The 18,954-nt window shown below is 41.7% G+C and overlaps 2 protein-coding genes across 2 annotated transcripts in view; one reads left to right on the forward strand and one right to left on the reverse strand.

The window, feature by feature from the left end:
- Positions 1-2,573: 2,573 nt before the first annotated feature.
- On the reverse strand, positions 2,574-8,466 carry lcat (lecithin-cholesterol acyltransferase). The gene is made up of 7 exons (XM_080001829.1): positions 8,196-8,466; positions 7,081-7,237; positions 6,017-6,132; positions 5,375-5,470; positions 3,873-4,097; positions 3,491-3,686; positions 2,574-3,398 (listed from the first exon to the last, which is right to left on the reverse strand). Exons 1-7 carry the CDS (start codon positions 8,353-8,355, stop codon positions 3,035-3,037), a joined length of 1,314 nt encoding a protein of 437 aa, XP_079857955.1. The 5' UTR covers positions 8,356-8,466; the 3' UTR covers positions 2,574-3,034.
- A 1,595-nt stretch (positions 8,467-10,061) lies between these two features.
- ccdc135 (coiled-coil domain containing 135) overlaps positions 10,062-18,954 on the forward strand; it is a gene marked incomplete at its 5' end in the record, with an annotated part of 29,693 nt that continues 20,800 nt past the window's right edge. The window contains 6 exons of the mRNA XM_080002367.1: positions 10,062-10,198; positions 14,106-14,280; positions 14,604-14,729; positions 15,655-15,849; positions 17,971-18,129; positions 18,656-18,874. Of these exons, the coding sequence (XP_079858493.1) occupies positions 10,062-10,198; positions 14,106-14,280; positions 14,604-14,729; positions 15,655-15,849; positions 17,971-18,129; positions 18,656-18,874 (1,011 nt within the window). The remainder of the gene's footprint in view (positions 10,199-14,105; positions 14,281-14,603; positions 14,730-15,654; positions 15,850-17,970; positions 18,130-18,655; positions 18,875-18,954) is intronic.

The raw sequence follows: 18,954 nt of genomic DNA on the forward strand, positions 1-18,954 counted from the left end.
GAAAGAATTGCTTCGAGTGGCAACAACGGAATACAAGCCAGATTTGAAGAGGATTGTTCAAGACAAGGAATGCCAGAAGTCCCACTAAGCAACATGCATAGTAAGAGAAAAACGCTATTGTTAATTATTATATTTTTGTTTGTGGACTTGGTTGAACTGAGAGGTATACCGCGGAAACGCAGTACTTTCATTTAGGAGTCCTGGCTTAATGGTAGCGGCTTTGAACTCGAGATCCGATAGCAGGTTCGATCCTCGTAACCACACATTTTCAAAAATGTGGCCAGGACTCCGGAACACCTAGTCCCAGGTATATGTGGATGGCCAAAGCATCGGATCGCGTATGGTAGGCAAGAGCCAAAGCTGATTCCTAAAGGTTAGGGTTTAAGGGACACTATTGAATAAATTGACCCAACATGAAAAAAATACATCCTTATCATTAAACTCAAAGTCCAATTCCCCCCTCTATGAATAAATAAACAACAGTACTTTTTGAACTGAGAGTTTGTGTGTGTGAGACAGTGCACACAATGTTAATTGTTGAAAGTAACTGGCCTGTGGTCTTAGTACTCCATCCATCCATCCATCTTCAACCGATTATCCTTAGTCGGGTCGCGGGGGCTAGGAGTCAATTTCTGTCATTATCATGTTGGTGTGTGACATTTACAATAAATCTGGCTGAGCAGAGGTCTGTGTGTGTGTGTGTGTGTGAGGAAGGGATGGGGTGATGTTCATGTGTGCCCATGTGTATGATGTGGCTCTTTGCAGTAACACAGTAAAAAAAGTGTCTCTTAGTCTCTGACTGGTTGGCCACCCCTGGTCTAGAGCATATTGTGCATAGTCACCGGGTGCGTTGCAATGACATTTCACTGCATATATGTATGGAAGTATGTATAACTATGTGACAAATAAACATCTTGAATCTTGAAATTGATGAGAAAAAAGTGGAATCTTTGAGAATTAAGTCAAAATAGGGTGCATTCATGTCCGTCAGGCTGGATTTACAACATTCTCTTAATTAATTCATTTTATATACTTTTTCTGAAACTGTTTATTTTCTAATTATTCATTATTATTTTAGAATATAAGAGAATATATTAGATTCTATTATATCATTATTATTATTATTATTGCTATGAATATCAATTATATAAATGGTATAACCCTATTATAGTACATTATTATTTTTGATAATTGTATCTTTAATCAAAAATAATTTACTTTGCGCTCAACATTTTTTCATTCTCAAAATATACTATGATACAATATTTTGTCTCTCTTGCTGGCCCTAAACCTCTTCTGTACAGATGTGATCTGACAGGAAGCTTTTTTCCAAATATAAAACAGATTAATTTGACAATGGTGTAGTGCAGATTAAAATTTAAACAAACAATACTTTAATTCACTGGAAACTTAAAACATATCCGACATAATATAACTCCAGTGGTCCTGTTTCCTGTCAAAAAAGAAAAAACATACAAATATAGCCGCAGGCAGCAATACACAAGGTCCAGTTTAGTTGTGTTAGGAAGGTATTTGGTTTCTGAGTTTCAATAATGCCGGGATCAGTCTTCAGCCCGATTTTAAACCAGATTCTGACGTGGCCAAAATTTCCATCGTCGGGCCCAAATATGAACGACGGGAACGACGAACGGGCTTTTTACGGTCGGTGACCATCCCGACAAAAGGTCTAGCATGTCTGATTCTTTTGTATTATCCTGCCTAGTCTGACAACTTCTACGACGCGTTCTTTGACGTTGACCAACAGGATGACAGAGTGCTCTCTGGAGGGATTCATCCAGATTGCCAAAATGATAGGATCTACACTTGAACAGTTCCCTTCAACTGTCAACAAACAGTTCTATAGCCGTGTTTGCTGACACTTTGTTGACCCCCCCCCCGACCACCTATGAACTCGCCCCTCCCCCACGACGACCTATGAACTCGCGCAACAATGATTGGTCGAGGTCATATTTGTGACCAAGACACGGCGAGAATTTATTGCACTTTGATCGGCTAATCTGACATGGTGACCATCGTGAAAGACAAAAATATTGTGTAGTCTGATCCCGGCATAAAACACACCATCATTTCGTATCGGCAGTTTTCAGGGTTCTGTGGTGTTCTGTGAAACGCAGCACGAGTTACAATTTTCAGAGTTTACACTGAACACGGCATCAGCTCCCCCGGTCCGTCATCGCAAAGAAAAGTAAATACAACCTGAAGCAATCAGGCCTAAACAGTGCAACTCTCTGAAAACGTGCACCTAGAGAACCGCACTTATATAACTTATGATGATGTCACAAAGCGCCCCGCTCCTCAAACTTATCAAGGTGCACCAATATTTTTCAACTTCCGCTAAATTTGCAACGGTTTTTCACTAATTCATGCTCAAAATGTACATCGATATTGATTAAACTTGAACCACAATATGTCTGAAATGTCCCGGTACAACGAGACCTCGACCACGTCTGTACGTACTGCAGTTGCCGTGTTTCAGATACTTCCACCTGCGGACTGGACCCCTAGTGAACGAGGATGTAAAACCCACTTTAAACAATGACAAAAGAATGTGCTGACGTTGGTACTGAGACCTTTATGTTTTTAAATTTGTGACAATACATTGATTGTGTAATGTACCGTTACACACATCTACCTTCCTGAATTTCCCCCCGGGGATAAATAAAGTCTTATCGTGTCTTATATGAGAGAACTTCATCATTATCATCATCGTCAAGTAGACTGCATGCCTTAGTGGACTTCGAGGTTAACAAAAGCTACCAGACAATCACCTCAAGATGCAAAAAGACAGGCCATGGTAAAAATCCATCCCAAATATCTCACCAGTTGGAGATTAGGAGTCACATTTATGCCATGGGGTCAGGTTATGCACTGAATGGGTTGTACTTGAGGTGCCAGGATGTGAAGCTTTACTAATTATATCTGGTTTAAAACTTAATTGGCTCCGGTTCTGTAATTATGACCCAAGTTTTAAATGTTTGCTTGCCATCCTAAAGAAGAATGACATTCGTAGCTTTCATTTCTTCCCAGGTCTGCAATCTATCTCTTTTGGCGTGTCTGATTTCCCCTCCAGGATGTGCTGGATTTGGTTGAGCACCTTGTTGTTGAACACAATATCCAGGTGGGCCATCCCCCGGAACTCTGTGACGTGAACCGGCTTATCCTGCCGCCCGACCCAGCGCTTGCACTGGCTCATGCTCAGGCTGTCCACGGTGTCATCCCCGTCACCATAGACAAAGTCCAGCGGGTCCGCGTTGGGGAACTCGTCGTCGTAAATGTATGTCACCGGAGTGGGCAGCCCCACGCCGTACATGCACCACACCTCCACGCCGGGCGGCGTCAGCTCGGAGGTCAAGTTCCTGGTGTCCTCCCACATGTACCTAAAGAGAAGAGCAGAAGAACAACAAACATTAATATGGATGAGATGTGTGGTTTGCCCAGGACAACCATTACCACTAGCTTGATGCATTACCAGCCGTCCTCAAAACTGATGTCGGTGAAGAAGCGCCGGTAGTCCTGGTTGGTGTAGTTAAAGTTCGGGGTGGAAATGAAGGCGTGGTCGTCGGGCCACACGCCCGGGAACGGCAGCATCCATGGATTGGTGGTGGTCATCCTTTGTTCCTCCCGGATTTTGATGTTGGATATCATCGGGATGCCGTCGTTCTCACCTTGTTTCAATCAAATATAGGAGGATCGTGAGGTGATATCATCAGGTCCAATTGGAACTATGAATTTTCAGCCCCTTACTGGTGAACTAATTGAGTGCATTGCTAAATGATATCATAAAAGAGTGGCTTTGACTGTACAACTCCATGGACAGTGTTTCCCTAATGTGTTCTTCACTTTGCTGGTACCTGATGCCATGACCCTGAGTGGTTTGACTGCCCCACCCCAAGGGGCCCCCAGAGTGATAAAGCCCTGGATGTACTTGTCCTTCCAGGCCTGAGGCTGGTGGTTGAGGAAATACAGGGCGTAGTGGCAGCCCATGCTGTGGCCCAGCAGATAGACAGGCTGCTGGTACAGCTCGTACATCTCCTCCACCATGTTCTGCAGCTTGGAGAAGTACTCTGCGTTCTCATCTGTTGTCAGAGGACAGAACGAAGACGTGCAGTGAGCACAAGAGAACACATTTTGATTTGTGAGAAGCCAGATGCTGTACCGTACATCTTTATCGTTTCATTCATGTAAGTGCTACTAGTCAGTCATGGTAAATGACCTTATACAACCTGGAATGATCAAGTACTGATTGAGTTGAAAACAATCTCTAACTTTTCTGAATATTTCCGAGATTTATGGCTCTGAATTCATCATTCGACCAAACCGATGTTTTGGTTTTAGATACACACTGATGGCTATTTCTGCATATAAGTGAAGAAGAAAAATGAACCCATAGTCTACTTTAGTCAAGCATGACGATCTCTGCTGAAATTTAAGGGGAAAAGACCAAAGAACCAAAGAACTATGATCCACACATCCCAGCTAGTGTATCGTATGAAATCATTCATTTCATAGTAAAAGCACTAAATGACAGTATCAGACCAATGTGTTGATCTAGCGTTTGTGTTTTCTTGTTGTAAGACAAGTTAAATAGATATTTTTCATTCCCTGAACTTGAATCTTAAGATGCCGTTGTTTTGACTGCTATTAGCAGTATTGGGCTCATTATTCAAAAGATGTAATTTATGACTCATTACTCGTTACTCTTTTCAAAAGTAATATTATTACTTTAGTTATTACTCCCTGCCAATAGAAATTTGTTCCCATACTTGTTATATTACTTTTCTGTTACACCTTACAAAATTGATAATTGTGTCCTTTCTCCTCAGAGTTCAGACTCTGCATGCATGCCTCTGTGTGAATGTCAGGGAAATCACTGTGATCTCTGTGATTGGGGATTTTCTCAGCCTTTGCTGTCATTGGGTATATCTGCTGTATGTCAATGACAAATACATTGCATGATCGTATCACGCTGACGTGATAGGACAGCTGCACATATGGCCCAATAGTGGGACAACAGGACCTTCGGAGGGTCCCGTTGTCCCACTATTTGTTTTGGTGTGAGTTTACAGCCGTGGGCCAGCTGTAATCAATGACTTGTCTAAAGTAGACAGAAGGAGGTCTCGTGGGCTAGGAAGGTAGGGGTGTGGAGACAGATTCGTATAAACACATCTGAGCACAACGAAGGAGAAGGAGATGAAGGATCTGCAGCCAAGAACTTCAGCTACACTCACTGTGCTATTTGGTCCATCGCACTTTGCATCAACAAGAAAATGTTACTGATGTGCTGCATGTTCATTAAATGAGTCAAAGCAGACAGTGCATATAGTATCTGTGTGTGTTTGTAGTGTTTACTTACTAGGAGCTACTCTCCAGTCGTAGGGCGCCCCTCGGACCGTCTCATTGCGGACATAGCCCATGTTGACCATGTGCTGCACCATTGTGTGAAAGTACCCTGTGATCATGAAACAGGATCATGAAACAGGCAGTAAGTAGTGATGAAAGGTTTGACTCCTTTTTGAGATTCGGTTTGTGACGAGTGACTCAGTAAAAAGGAGTCGTGTGATTTTATGAATCTGTTCACTTGATTCAGTTGGCTTAATGCACCGAGCCAGAAGATTCGGTCAGCAGTCACTTGTGACAGAATTCTGACAAGAATAATTCAATTCTCAAAATTATTTATTTTTAACATAAGAATGCAAACTGTTGATCCAAAAAAATCTTTACGGGATCCACTTAACATTATGCCAAATTCCTTTTTTCCCGTATTAATTTAGTTCAGTAATTATATTCAGTAGACTCATGCCTCATCTTGTCCTTGAATGGAGTGATTGCCAGCTTCTGGGTCATTTAACAGTTTTGTTCGCCATTAATTAATTGCTTACGAGTCTTGCATCACTAGTAGTAAGCTTTAAATCAAAATTAATGGGGTTTTTTTCCTATTACGTACAAATTAATCAAAATATAATAAACACAAATCTTCACAGGTGGGTTTTCTCACCAGTAAGCCTGTTGAGATCCAGGAACTCTATGGGGTAGGTCTGCCCAAATCCTGGCACCCGCACTTCCACCCCCGGAGAGTTAGACGACCGCCGTGACGTTCTGTTGTAAGAAATTCTGATGCACAACACAGTAAAAAACACTCATCATTATCGAATAGAAACCAATAAATGTTTCATGTGTAATGGGTTTTAATTTTGCTACGTATGGCCCAGCTCGGGGCAAATTAACACATGCGTCCCCAGCATTCATCAGACTTTCAATTGCTGAGATTTTTTTCAAATTTAATTTCTCATTGAAACACATACTTACCAATTAAGACCTGCTCATGACCATATATAAGTCATGTATAACAGTGAAAATTCACAACTAACAAATTCCCCTTTGTTATGACAAGGGGAATGAATTCTTATTGCAGAATTCTTATTGCAGAATTCTTTCACATGGTTTGGAATACATAATAATAGTGCATAACAAGGGGAATGAATTCTTATTGCAGAATTCTTATTGCAGAATTCTTTCACATGGTTTGGAATACATAATAATAGTGTTGTTTTCTTTATATCTAAGTGTAATAGTGTATTTCTATGTTTGTTTGTTTTTCAAATCCAGGATGAGTTTTTAACACAATGGAATTTTCCCCAAATGTATCGTAGAAACATACTACCCTGATTGGCTGCTGTGTCAGAGAGAAAGACAGACATTTGCACAAATTGCACATTGACCAGGTTGGTCGTCCTGGGGTGCAAATGTCAATATGACACGGTTCAACATTGAAATATGGAATAGGATCAAATAAGACTCAGTGTTATACAAAAACTGCCCATTCCCACTGGAGACACTGAGGGGCTGTAACACTCCATGGCAAGTAATAGGTGTAATGTTTTGTTAAAGAACCAGGAATTGTTTCCCTATTCCCTTCCCTTTCCTTCCCATCTCCTATTATTTGCTAACCAAGAATAAAATACACAGTGAGTCACTTGCACACTGGGCAATAATCCACCCACCCATCCATCCATATTTTTTTTATAGGGATACAAAATGTCTAGTTTAGTTCAGAGTTACCTGATATTATCAATCCAGCAGTCTATGCCTATGGGCATGAACATGTTGAGGTCTATCCACAGTGGGAACCAGTCCTCAGTCTTCTTGTAGCACAACCAGTGGACCAGAGTGGGCTTGTCTATCTTGGCTTCCAGGCGGTTTCCGAGGTTTCCAGGCACTGGACGCCCAACACACATACACAGGCTGTTACGGGCAATGACTTTACATCCTGTTGAATTCGCCAAAACGGCACTGCACACCCATGCAACAGGCCAACTGAAGTCATGAATTCCATACTATTTTACTGATATACCATTTTTCAAAATGTTGTAGGGTCCTTGGTGGTTTTTTCTTTGCCCGCCTTAAGAATTTGAATCTACGAAAACAAGGATTTGGGCCCCGGTGCTTGACCATACTATGGTCTCTTTAGAGACACTTTTTTTTAGAGAAAGAAATGACTGGGCCAAATGTACAGTGTGGAGTGTGTACACATCTCTCTATAGATCGCTTGCACCATAGGCCCACAGACACACACACACACACACACACACAACCTTTAATCCTACTAGAGAAGAGTGACTGATGGGGGCGGGGAGTGAATGCAGTTTTGGGCAATTTTGGGCTTTTGTATCCATTGAGTTTAGCCATTAACTCATTGCTTATTGCCAATCAGCCAGTCAGTCAAACAAACAATGTGTGTGGGTCATTCACCACTGCACCAGGCACACAATATTCCAAAGCTTTTATATTTGGGATCGATCATTCATTCCAGAAGTACCTGTAGGCCTTAAAGTATCTATATGACTATCCAGAAGAAGTGTCCTTTAAAGGGTAAAAAGCGAAACACGAAGTATATTGTCTACAAATGCATTACATTATTTATATTTTTCTGTACCATGTACTATTATAGTTCGTTGAGTCAGGCTTGTTGAACAGATTGATTATATACTGACATATTAGACAACAGCAGAGTGTTTCTATATGGTTTTCTGCGGCTCCAAAAGGAAATCGACCGGGACTCTGCCTTTATTTTAGCCTTTAAACCGTGATGCATTTAAGCAACGCTCGGATACGAAAGTATCGTTATACAACACAAGGTCCGCGTCTCATAAACGGACATGGTTTGGTGGACTTACCGATGATCAACGGCGGGGTGCTGTTGCTCGGGGCTTGCTGCGTAGCGTTGGGAGGGAAGACAACGTTTAGGAGCCAGAACGCCGAGGAATGGTGGAGCAGCGCCAGAAACACCGCGATCACCGCCGCCGCCGCCGCATAGTGTCTTTTCGCCGAAGCCATTATTATTATTATGATTTTTTTTTTTTACCAACTTTGCAGAAGTTGCAATTGAACTTGTTTGGGTTTAAAGGAGCTTCAACGCGGAGGGAGAGGAGTGCTATGGAGGGTCAGTGGCATTCTACTGCCCCCATAACGGACTGTCTTCCTGGAAATAGCGCCTCGACGCAGCCCGCACAACTGCGCACTGTCCTATCGACTGCTGTGGCTGTGAACACATGTTGACGTCGTCATTTGTTTTACGGGCAGATTGGTTCTATTTACTTATTTTTCCTACTATAGATAGACAGCAAAACCCTACAAATAGTCACTTTTTTATTTTAGATCTGGGTACAAATAGGATCTTATGCAGGTATCGTTTGGAGAAGTTTGTATTGGGTTATTTTGGTTGATACCTTAAAGGTGGTGAGTACCAATACCCAGCCCTATTGTTCGCTCTTCAAACTGAGCTAGATAGATAGATAGAAAGATAGACAAACAGACAGACAGACAGATAGATAGATAGATAGATAGATAGATAGATAGATAGACAGACAGACAGACAGACAGACAGACAGACAGACAGACAGACAGACAGACAGACAGACAGGCAGATAGATAGACAGACAGACAGACAGACAGACAGAGAGATAGAGAGATAGATAGAGAGATAGATAGAGATACACACATGCATAAATACATCCATAAATATTTGCATACATACATACATACACACTTTATCCAGACTAGTAACTAATAATAATTTGTTATAATATAATAATATACATAATAATATACACTATATAATAATAATTACAACTACTACTACATTTAGAAACAATCAGTTTAATTGTCGATTGCGGTCCTTTTTAGAATAATATTACAATTTTAATTTCCGTCCTCAGCAGCGAACGAGTCGCCGACGGAACTTTCCGCGTGACGTCATCGCGTCTCTTGTTACCATGGATACAGCGCGCACGGGGTCGCTCGACGTGTGCTCGACCTGTGAAACTTCAATGAATTTTAGCATCTGGTCAGGAGAAAATATTTCTTTCGAAGGTACTGTAGCATATTTACTTCTAATTACTATAGGGTGAGTAATACGTTTTTTTTAGTTTTTTTTTTCGTTCGTTCGAAGTAAATGGGAAATAGCGAAGAAATTCCGGTCTGATTTTAACTTGATCTCGTTTTCAATTATGCCCAAGTTACAGTCTTCATCTCAAAGGCAATATTTATGATAATTAGAGAATGTTTTTGAATATGATGCGATTTATTTACCTTATATGTTAAAATACCTCAAGAAACATTATACAATTCCCATCTCACCATTCCCAATTGAATAATTTAATTTAAGTCACTCCTCAAATCCCTTCAAACAATAATTGATAAGAAAAGCACTGTATTTTTTAAACGCTATTCCTAAATCCTCTAACATATTTTTATTTTATTTTTTGTAATGGTAGGATATCACTTTTAAACTTTCTGTTTGCTGCTGATTTTCTCATGACATTTTCTGTTTAATTTTGTCCAATAAAAGTAAATAAATAAATAAAAATACCGTTCCCAGCTACCACCTTGTATTTTACCACCCATATGCACTTAAATACATATGTGTACTTCCTTTGGATCACAGATCAGCCGGGCGGTCACACTCTGCAACCAGCACAATAATACACAATACAATACAGATGATATTATTTTACAAACCTTTTGCTTCCTTGTCCCAGTAGATGGAGACCCTGCCCGAGTCAGAGACAGAGGAACAAGAATGGACGGATGTGGGACAGGAGGACGACAATAATAGAGAACTGGTCGAGCTGGAGGAGGCTCTCAGCAACATCTGTGTTACCAGTCCTGAAGTCCCACTGTGAGGCACACACACACACGCACACGCACACGCACGCACGCACGCACGCACGCACACACACACACACACACACACACACACACACACTTTGGCTACACAAGGGAATTTCTTTTGATATTTGTTTTTTTTATTTTGACACAGCACTGGAGATATCTGATTCATGAGGTTACCTTGTATCACTGACTTAAGAGTGCTCTGTTGCTGACGTTGGTTGCTGCCGTAAGCTGTGGACACACTACACGACAAGTCGTCAAGTCGCTGTACTGTTCACACTGCACATCTTGTGATTGGGAGTCTTGCAGTGTTGTGGTTTGCAGACTAAATGACTGATCGGCGACGGGGGAGTCCCACATTACAAGATCCTTCACCAGGAGGAATCCCCGACAAGTCTGTCGGGTCTACAAACTACGTTTTGTCACGAAAACACACCTGAGAGGTGACACTGGAAATTACGCGATACCATGAGCAGGACAGGATTATTTATTTTTTTATTAGATTCTTGATCACTGTAAAAAAACACAAAAACAACAAAATCTGAATTTAAATAATAAGTATTAAGTATAATATAAAAAACCTAGAGAAGATATGTAAAGTAGGTATGTTATGTGTTTCTGGCTGCTGGCTGAAACCTGCTTGATATCTCATTGGCGTCTGCGAGCCATCAGGGAGTGGTCGGTGAGCAGTCCATACCACATGCTTCTCACTCATGGGAGCGCGCTAGGATTTTCCTCCAATCTGGGGCTTTGCTCGCCAATCTCCAAAAACCTGTGAGTGGAAAATCAGGCCAGAATCACGTAGTCTGGACTCAGCATTACTGTATAGGTCAGTGGGGTTTCATGTTGTAGCTACACAAACAGGGTTGAAAACCCATCTTTCATAAATGTCTCTTAATTTATGATAATCGTGAATGCAGGCGGTTGGTGTAAGAGAGGAAGATGCGCAGAACAGAAGGTATTGGAGGCAGATGATCCGCTTTGGTGACCCCTAACGGGAGCAGCCGAAAGAAGAAGAAGAAGAAGAAGAAGAATTTATGATAATCGTGATTTAGTTAAATGTTGTTTTTAAGGCTGCATTACAGCAAATTTTATTATATATATTTATTCATTTTTATGAACTTTATAGACTGTTCTACAATCAACCAATCAATCAATCAATCAATCAATCACAATCAATGATTGTTTCTTAAATAATTCTTGTGTCTAAAAATTTTAATGAAAGCACCAATAGCCATTCCCAAAATGTCAAATATCGATATAAAGCTATCAGTAAAAAAATATTATGAAATTTGATTTTGTCAATATTGCTCAACCCGAGTTGTTATTTGACATACATTATTTATTCATATCAATACTACTACTACTACTACTACTACTACTACTACTATTAGGACTACTACTACTACTACTACTACTACTACTAATAATACTACTACTACTACTACTACTACTACTACTACTACTACTAATAATAGTAATAATAATAATAATAATAATAATAATAATAATAATAATAATAATAATAATAAATAAATAAATAAAAATGAAATACATGAGTAAATTAGTAAATTAATAATTGTATAAATAAAAAATTTATACATAAACAATGAACAAATAAACAAACAGTCTAGCCAACAAATAATGTAATAAACAAGCAAATAAATAAATAAATGAATACATAAATAAACAAACAAATACATACATAAATGAATGAATAATTAAATAACTAAATAAGCAAACTAACTTACTAATAAATAAACAAATTCAAAAATGTATACATAAATAAACAAACAAATAAATACATTAACAAACAAGCAAGTAAATGCCTTGAATTATAAAGTGTTATCTTTATTTTTCACAAAAAAAGAAAAAATTATAAATATAGCTGCAGTCAGCAATGCAGGTTCCAGGTTCCAGGAGTTGCGTCACACAGCTTTCTGAGTTCCCGTGAAACGAACCATCACTTTCTACCAACACAAATTAGTGTGGTGTGGGAATCGGATGGTTTGAGCAGCCACACCTGACCTGGATCTAGGTGATTGGGTCAGGGTGGCTGCATACCTGTTGCTCGTTGGTTGGGCTAGCGAGCGACAGGTTAAAACGCCCATCCTCACACGCACTCAGGATAAGAGCCCTGTCATGACATGTTTGATCTGCTCCTGGCTAATTCCACCTAGCCTCCATTCTACAATAAACTGGTGTCTATAACCCATAGTCTTCTGCGTCTGTGCTGGAGGGCCCTGAAAACACCACTTGGGTGGGGTGTGGCAGGCAGAACTGCCACAGGGGCGCCTGCACAGGGACTCTCCGGCACAGGAAATTAACACAGAGGGGCCATGGAGCCACCAGCGGGTCAACGGGCGGCCCCAGCTCCAACCCTCTCCCGACTGGCAGCAGCAGCACCGAGGGGTCCAGTAGAGGAGCGGGAGAGAAGCAGCTGCAGCTACCATGATGGGTAACCGCAACGCCCCCGCAACAGCCAGCGCAGCAGCCCGAGGCTGTCAGTTTGGTGTCGGGGGTATGTGGTGTTGGGGTGGGATGGTTTGAGCAGCCATACCTGACCCAGATCTAGGTGATTGGATCATAGAGGCCGTATACCTGTTGCTCATTGGTTGGTCTAACAAGCAACAGGTTAAAACCCCTATCCCCACACACACTCAGGATGGGATCCCTGTCATGACCTGTTCAATCTGCTCCTGGCGAATTCCACCTAGCCTTCTCTCTACAATGAACTGCTAGAGGGCCCTGAAAAATGCCAAGACAAACTTGGAGCCCTTTATTACCTTTTGATTGTGTGGGCAAGAGCACACACCTTTTCTAAGCACACAACCTTTGTGCAGTGCTGCAGACCTTGGCGCAGCTTTGCACAGAGCAACCAATACACGCCAATGGAGATAAAGCACAGCACAGCACTGCGTCCAATGTTAAAGCCCAGTCACACCCTGCACTTGTATACCATATTGGATGATGACACAAAGTGCTCTGCTCGGCGCCCCCCACTCCCCTACTTCCTGTGCCTTGGCTCCTATTTCTGGTTCCTTCCTCGAGAAAAACGTTTTTTTTCCCATTGCGCAGGTTTTTATCGGCTGTAGATCTGATCAGCTCTGATGGAAACATGACACTCGGGTTGACATGCTAATTTTCGCTCCTTTACTGGCTCGATGCGACCCGCGTTGAGGTTCTGGACATTGGCGCGTAAAAAGACAGGAATATCTGTGTCATCATTCCATCATTTCATATCAGATTTAGAATCCAAAATCCAGAAGTTATTGACTTTTTTTCCAGCATGCAGGACAATGAAATGTTTTGTGTGGGGGGATCGCTCCACGAAGTCCCATGCTCCCCGTCGGGCTCCGAGCTACTCCAGCACTGCCCCAAGCCGGTCTGCGAACCGGAGGAGCATCTCTGCCATAGGACCGGTATGGGGCACTGCTGGTGCGCGGGTGCGGGCATGGGTACTCTTTGCTGCTTCTACTGTTTTTTCCCCCAATCACACTCGAACTGACACGGCCCTTTTCCGGCGTGTTTGTGACGTTGAATGTGACACACCAGGGGGGAAAAAAAAAAGGCATAGTCCTCCACTCTGGCAATGGGAGAGGCGTCAATCACCTATTTTTAGCGGGTTTACCTGTTTGAAAAACCTGGGTATATCCGCAAATTTTGGTGTAAAAACGGTACAACTCCTTCTCCAGATATGATCCAATGTGGATTGAACTTGGACAACAGCATGTGTGAACTGCCAACACCATTCTTATTCCTTAGTGTCCATGAGTTCCACGGGTTTCTGAGCTGACACTTTCATCCGGAGAATGGCTAGACCAATAATGAAAGTCTGAGCAAAAACAAGAGGGTTTCCTGGCCGTCGGGCTGGACCCCTCATTATAATTTTCACCTTTTTTTTCCTGAAACAGTCCCGGCTGGACGAAGGAGGTAAACCTGTCTCACTGTCCCGCCTCCTACAAGGCCAACTCCCCCCAGGAGGAGCGGCTGACGGCCATGGCGGACAACTTCCGGCGTCAGTACTCGCACATCTTCCCCGAGCGCAAGCCCCCTCTGCTCTGCCCTCGCAATGAGTGTGGGGTGAAGGTATATCTCACACGCGGAAAACCTCCCTCCTCTCCTTATACATATTTATATCAATTAACTAATATTTATCTCTAATTATCTTAATTAATTAGACATTTAAACCAAATCACAAGATTTGTTTGAGATTATTTGCGCTTCTTCATAACATGTTTTTAGCCCCAAAAAAGTAAAACACACAAAAACATTAATAAGATACAGATAGATACGTCATTTAAAGTAAATTACGGATGGACAGATAATTTTTCTTTTTTTTGATGTGGTGTCAATCGCAGTACGATGATCTTTCTGTCGATAACAGATGTGTGTCCCTCTCTGATATCTAGAAGTTTGTGTCCACAACCCTGCGGCCCACCCTGCTGCCCTACTCAGAGCTGTATGGCTGGGAGGGCTGCGCTGCCTTCATCGCCAAACATCTCACCCTGGAGCCCCTGGAGCCGCCCATCCACCTGGTCAGCGCCCACAGAGCAGGAACACTATTCTCTTGTCTGCTCTAACAAGGTTTTACAATTAGAGCTGCCAAACGGTTACAACGATTAATCGCTTGAAAACTGGTGCAATATTTTGCTATTAATAAACATTTTTAATGTTAAATTTGAGCCTAAAGAAAGATATTTCTATTTCAAAAGCAGCACATTCAGTTCACATTCACATTCACATATAGCTATACTATGATTTGTTTATTGAGAACAGATACACAAAATCATTTTTATGATAATGCATTTAATGCCGTTTGCACCATAAACAAGCCCCTATAATTTATTTTGCACTGACTCAGTTGCTAAGACAAATAAGCCTGTTGAAATGCTATATTTAAACAATGTAATACAATAAAATAAAAAACAAATTAATAATACCAATTTTACTGTGTGCCACCTGCCGTTCCCAGGGAGACCCCTAGGGGTCCTCAGATAGTTTGTAATTTGATTGTTAGTTAAAAGTTAAAGTAGTGAAATAGCTGTTGCACTTTTAAAACTGTGTCTAACTGTGTGTAACAGCAGCCCTCAGCGCTGTCGCGGTGCCTAAAGCAGTAGTGTGTTCTGGGTAAGCGAGCAGATTATTGGCGCGTGAGTTACGGATGTAAAGGAGAATATCTGTTGAAAGAAGAAATCGAGAGTTTTCTCTATCACTAAATGGCCGCATGTCAGTAGATGTTTTAATAAACGGTAGAGTCACAGCTGCTTTCTCTATCATTCAATAATAGAAAGTGAAAGTAAAACTCATGCGTTTGGGTCAAACTCAGAAAATGTGGGGGATAACGGTGTAAAACAAAAAGAATACCTTTAAAAATGTAACACATTACCTTTGACAGCCCTAATTACAGTATCTACTGGTAAATATTGTAAGCAGCAGTGTCTGTGTGTGTCTGATTTACAGCCTCGGTATCTATTCTCTCCAACCTTTGTGCTGAAGCGCCAAAGGGGCACTTGCTTTGACTTCTCCACCCTGCTGTGCAGCCTGCTGCTGGGGGCGCATTACGACGCCTACTGCGTCAGCGGTTACGCAGTCAGAGAGATGTGCCTGCGGGACCAGAGCCGACAAGAATGCGCCCTGGTGGCCAATGAGGTCCAGGTCAGTACTGTAGCCCAGCCGTTTAGCCAGATGACTTAAGCCGACAAAGGAAAACCACTCGCCGGAAGTCTCCTCAATTTCTGTGGAGAGTCAGAAATTGCGTGTGTAATGTGTTTTTGCAGTGTTCACAATCGCGCTTTGCAAACACTCCAAAAAGGGAAGGTTACAACTCTCATTCATGAAAATGGTAAATGTCCATGTAAGCTAACCACTCTCAGGAAACAAATGAACTAGCCCAAAATATTCCTCTGAAATATTTTGTGAAATATGGACATATGTACTATGACAGCCGCCGGACGAGAAGGGTTAAACTGTCGGATCCGTTTTCAGATTCAGTGTAAAGCGGGCTTATGTGTATGTGTGGGTGTTGTGTTACATGTGGGAGGAATCTGTCACAATCCAGCTGTGAGCTGGAATCTATGGAAGCCTATTTCTGCAAGGGACAATAAGAAAATCTCGAAAACAAGAATAAAATAAAATATCTAACAAGTATCTTATAATTATGACTAATTAAGTCATAATTATGAGATACATAAGTCATAATTATGAGATACATAAGTCATAATTATGGGATAGAAAGTCACAATTATGAACTAATTTTGTCATCATTCATCATTTGTAAAGCCACGTTGGTAATTTTCTCAATTATTTGGATGACCAGCTCCTAATGGCAGCAATCAACTAGTGGCCTACAGACAGACAGACAGACAGACAGACAGATAGATAGATAGATAGATGCATACTGTAGCTATATACTGCTAAATGACAAGGTAATGTGATACAAATATGAAAGATGGACAGACTTCTAGTCAATCATAACAGTCTACATAAATTTGCCTATTTTTTAAATAGTAAGTCACAATGACAAATTAGGACTTAGTATCTCAAAATTACGACTTAGGTATCTTATAATTATGACTTAAGTATCTCATAATTATTACTAAGTAAGTCAGATTTTTTGTGCAAATGTATATGAAATAATAAAAAAAAAGAATGGAGGGTCTGTGTTAAATTTGTGTCATACAAAGTGTCTGAACAATGGCGGCATTGAATGTGAACATGTATCAGATGTAACGCCACTGCATGTGTTGAGAAAACGATCATTGAACACTGACATAATTTAGCCTTCCCTCCAGTGAGATTTTGCCGCATTCACTATTGTTATTGCACCCAGTAGTTCTCCTTTGACACACCGCATGTTTGTGAATAACTGGGTGTTAAACCATACGACCTGATTTCTGGTCAGGGTGTCGTAAGTAGCAGAGCAGCTTTATGTCTGCGGTCTATTGAAAGTCAGCCCTCGATCCAAGGTTTTGTTCTTGGATGGAGTTCTTGGATTTTTGGTCCCATGCCGAAAATCCAGGATTGGGAACAGTTCAACCGCTCCATGCCAAACATGCACAGTGTAAATGCCTCAGTAACCTCTAACAAAAGGGCTGAGAATGGCTAACAATCACTGTGAGATCGTTGTATTTTTCTATTAAAATCTGTGATATCTGTTATTTTTGAAAAACTAGTACCATAAAATTGAGGAAAATTTACCATGAATTTGGTTGACCCCTGTAGTTAGTTAGTTCCTCCCGTTTCTTCTGGAACATTGGGCGACGCGCCCCCACCATTTGCTCCTCACCAGCATGGCTTCTTCTCATCGTTTCCGTAACATGCTTTTTTTTACGGGGTGAGGTTGTTAACCCCACGCCCAACCCCCAACCTGGAGAACTGGTTGCTGACTTACCCGTGTCACAAAGGCATTCTTGGCAGTGCTGACTTACCCGTGTCACAAAGGCATTATTATTATTATTATTACTGTCATCGTTATTATATATTTACAATAATAATTATAATAATAATAAGTTCAAGCCGTTCCGGCAGTAATCCGTCTGTAGAGAAGGGGGCCGCGGCGGACTGCAGCTGACCCCTATATATACAGTATATCTGTGAATTGTGACATTGAATTCCAACTATAGCTGAATGTCCTGTATGTTCATTATCTGTGTGTGTGTGTGTGTGTGTGTGTGTGTGTGTGTGTGTGTGTGTGTGTGTGTGTGTGTGTGTGTGTGTGTGTGTGTGTGTGTGTGTGTGTGTGTGTGTGTGTGTGTGTGTGCGCGCGTGCTCGCAAAGGACACAAGGACAGAAGCGAATCCACAGGTGAAGAAATACGTTGTGAAACCTCCCCGGGAGCTGCAGAGCAACTTTGAGAGGAGGCAGAAGGAGAAGGAGGAAGAGGAGGCCAGGGCAGCACAGCTCAAAGAACAACAGGAGGCTCGAAGACTCCAAGAGGTAACACTGGACCAGTGGTGGGCACAGGGGGATACCCTTTTGATCGAAAAAAAACAAAGTGCCCCCTAGAGTGCCCCTACAAGAGAGGTAATTGTGTAAAGTGTCCTCTAGAGTGCCCTTATGATAGAGAAAATGGTGTAAAGTTCCCTCTAGAGTTCCCCTACAATAGAGAAAATGTTGTGAAGTGCCATCAAAGGTTCCTTTTCAATGGAGATCACATTACATAGTTTCCTCTGAGGTGTCCCTCTGTGAGAGAAAGTGTAATGAAGTGCCCTATAGGATCCCCCTTTGCTAGAGCAGATGCTGTAATATTGCAGAAAAATGCAACCATATCCCGTCCCCACCTATTTTAATCCTGGGGGCACCTGTGAAAGGTGCCCTTTTTTTGATTTTTGCCCCTGCAACTAAAATGCTCTGTGCATGCTACTGCACTGGACTTGTCTTTAGAGGCTTTCCAGTGGTACTTATTCTTAAAAAAAGTAAACAAAAACAAATGAGATGTCTATGTTACTTCTTGCTTCTCCAGGAGAGCGAGCTCCCCGCTCCAGACCCCCTGCTGGGTCTGCGGGTCCACTGCTGGGTGCTGGTGCTGTCGGGGAGGCGGGACGTCCAAGAGAACTTCTTCATCGACCCACTGACAGCCAGGAGCTACGCCACCTCCCACCAGAGCTTCCTGGGCATCGAGTGCCTGTGGAACCAGCACAACTACTGGGTCAACATACAGGACTGTTGTCAAGGGTGTGCTGTACGTAACAAAAAGACAAATTACTTAAGTTATTTGATTTTATATATACACGGTATATATATATATATATACACACACAC

The sequence above is a fragment of the Zeus faber genome (assembly GCF_960531495.2).
Source record: "Zeus faber genome assembly, chromosome: 6".
Lineage (NCBI taxonomy): Eukaryota > Metazoa > Chordata > Actinopteri > Zeiformes > Zeidae > Zeus > Zeus faber.

Bases quoted from the DNA above. Each gene is read 5' to 3' on its own strand.
- lcat (XM_080001829.1), bottom strand. From the start codon at position 8,355: ATGGCTTCGGCGAAAAGACACTATGCGGCGGCGGCGGCGGTGATCGCG. The intron at 5,471-6,016 runs GTGAGAAAACCC...TCATGATCACAG, and splicing joins GGATCTCAACAGGCTTACTG to GGTACTTTCACACAATGGTG. The intron at 4,098-5,374 runs GTAAGTAAACAC...CTCTGACAACAG, and splicing joins CGACTGGAGAGTAGCTCCTA to ATGAGAACGCAGAGTACTTC.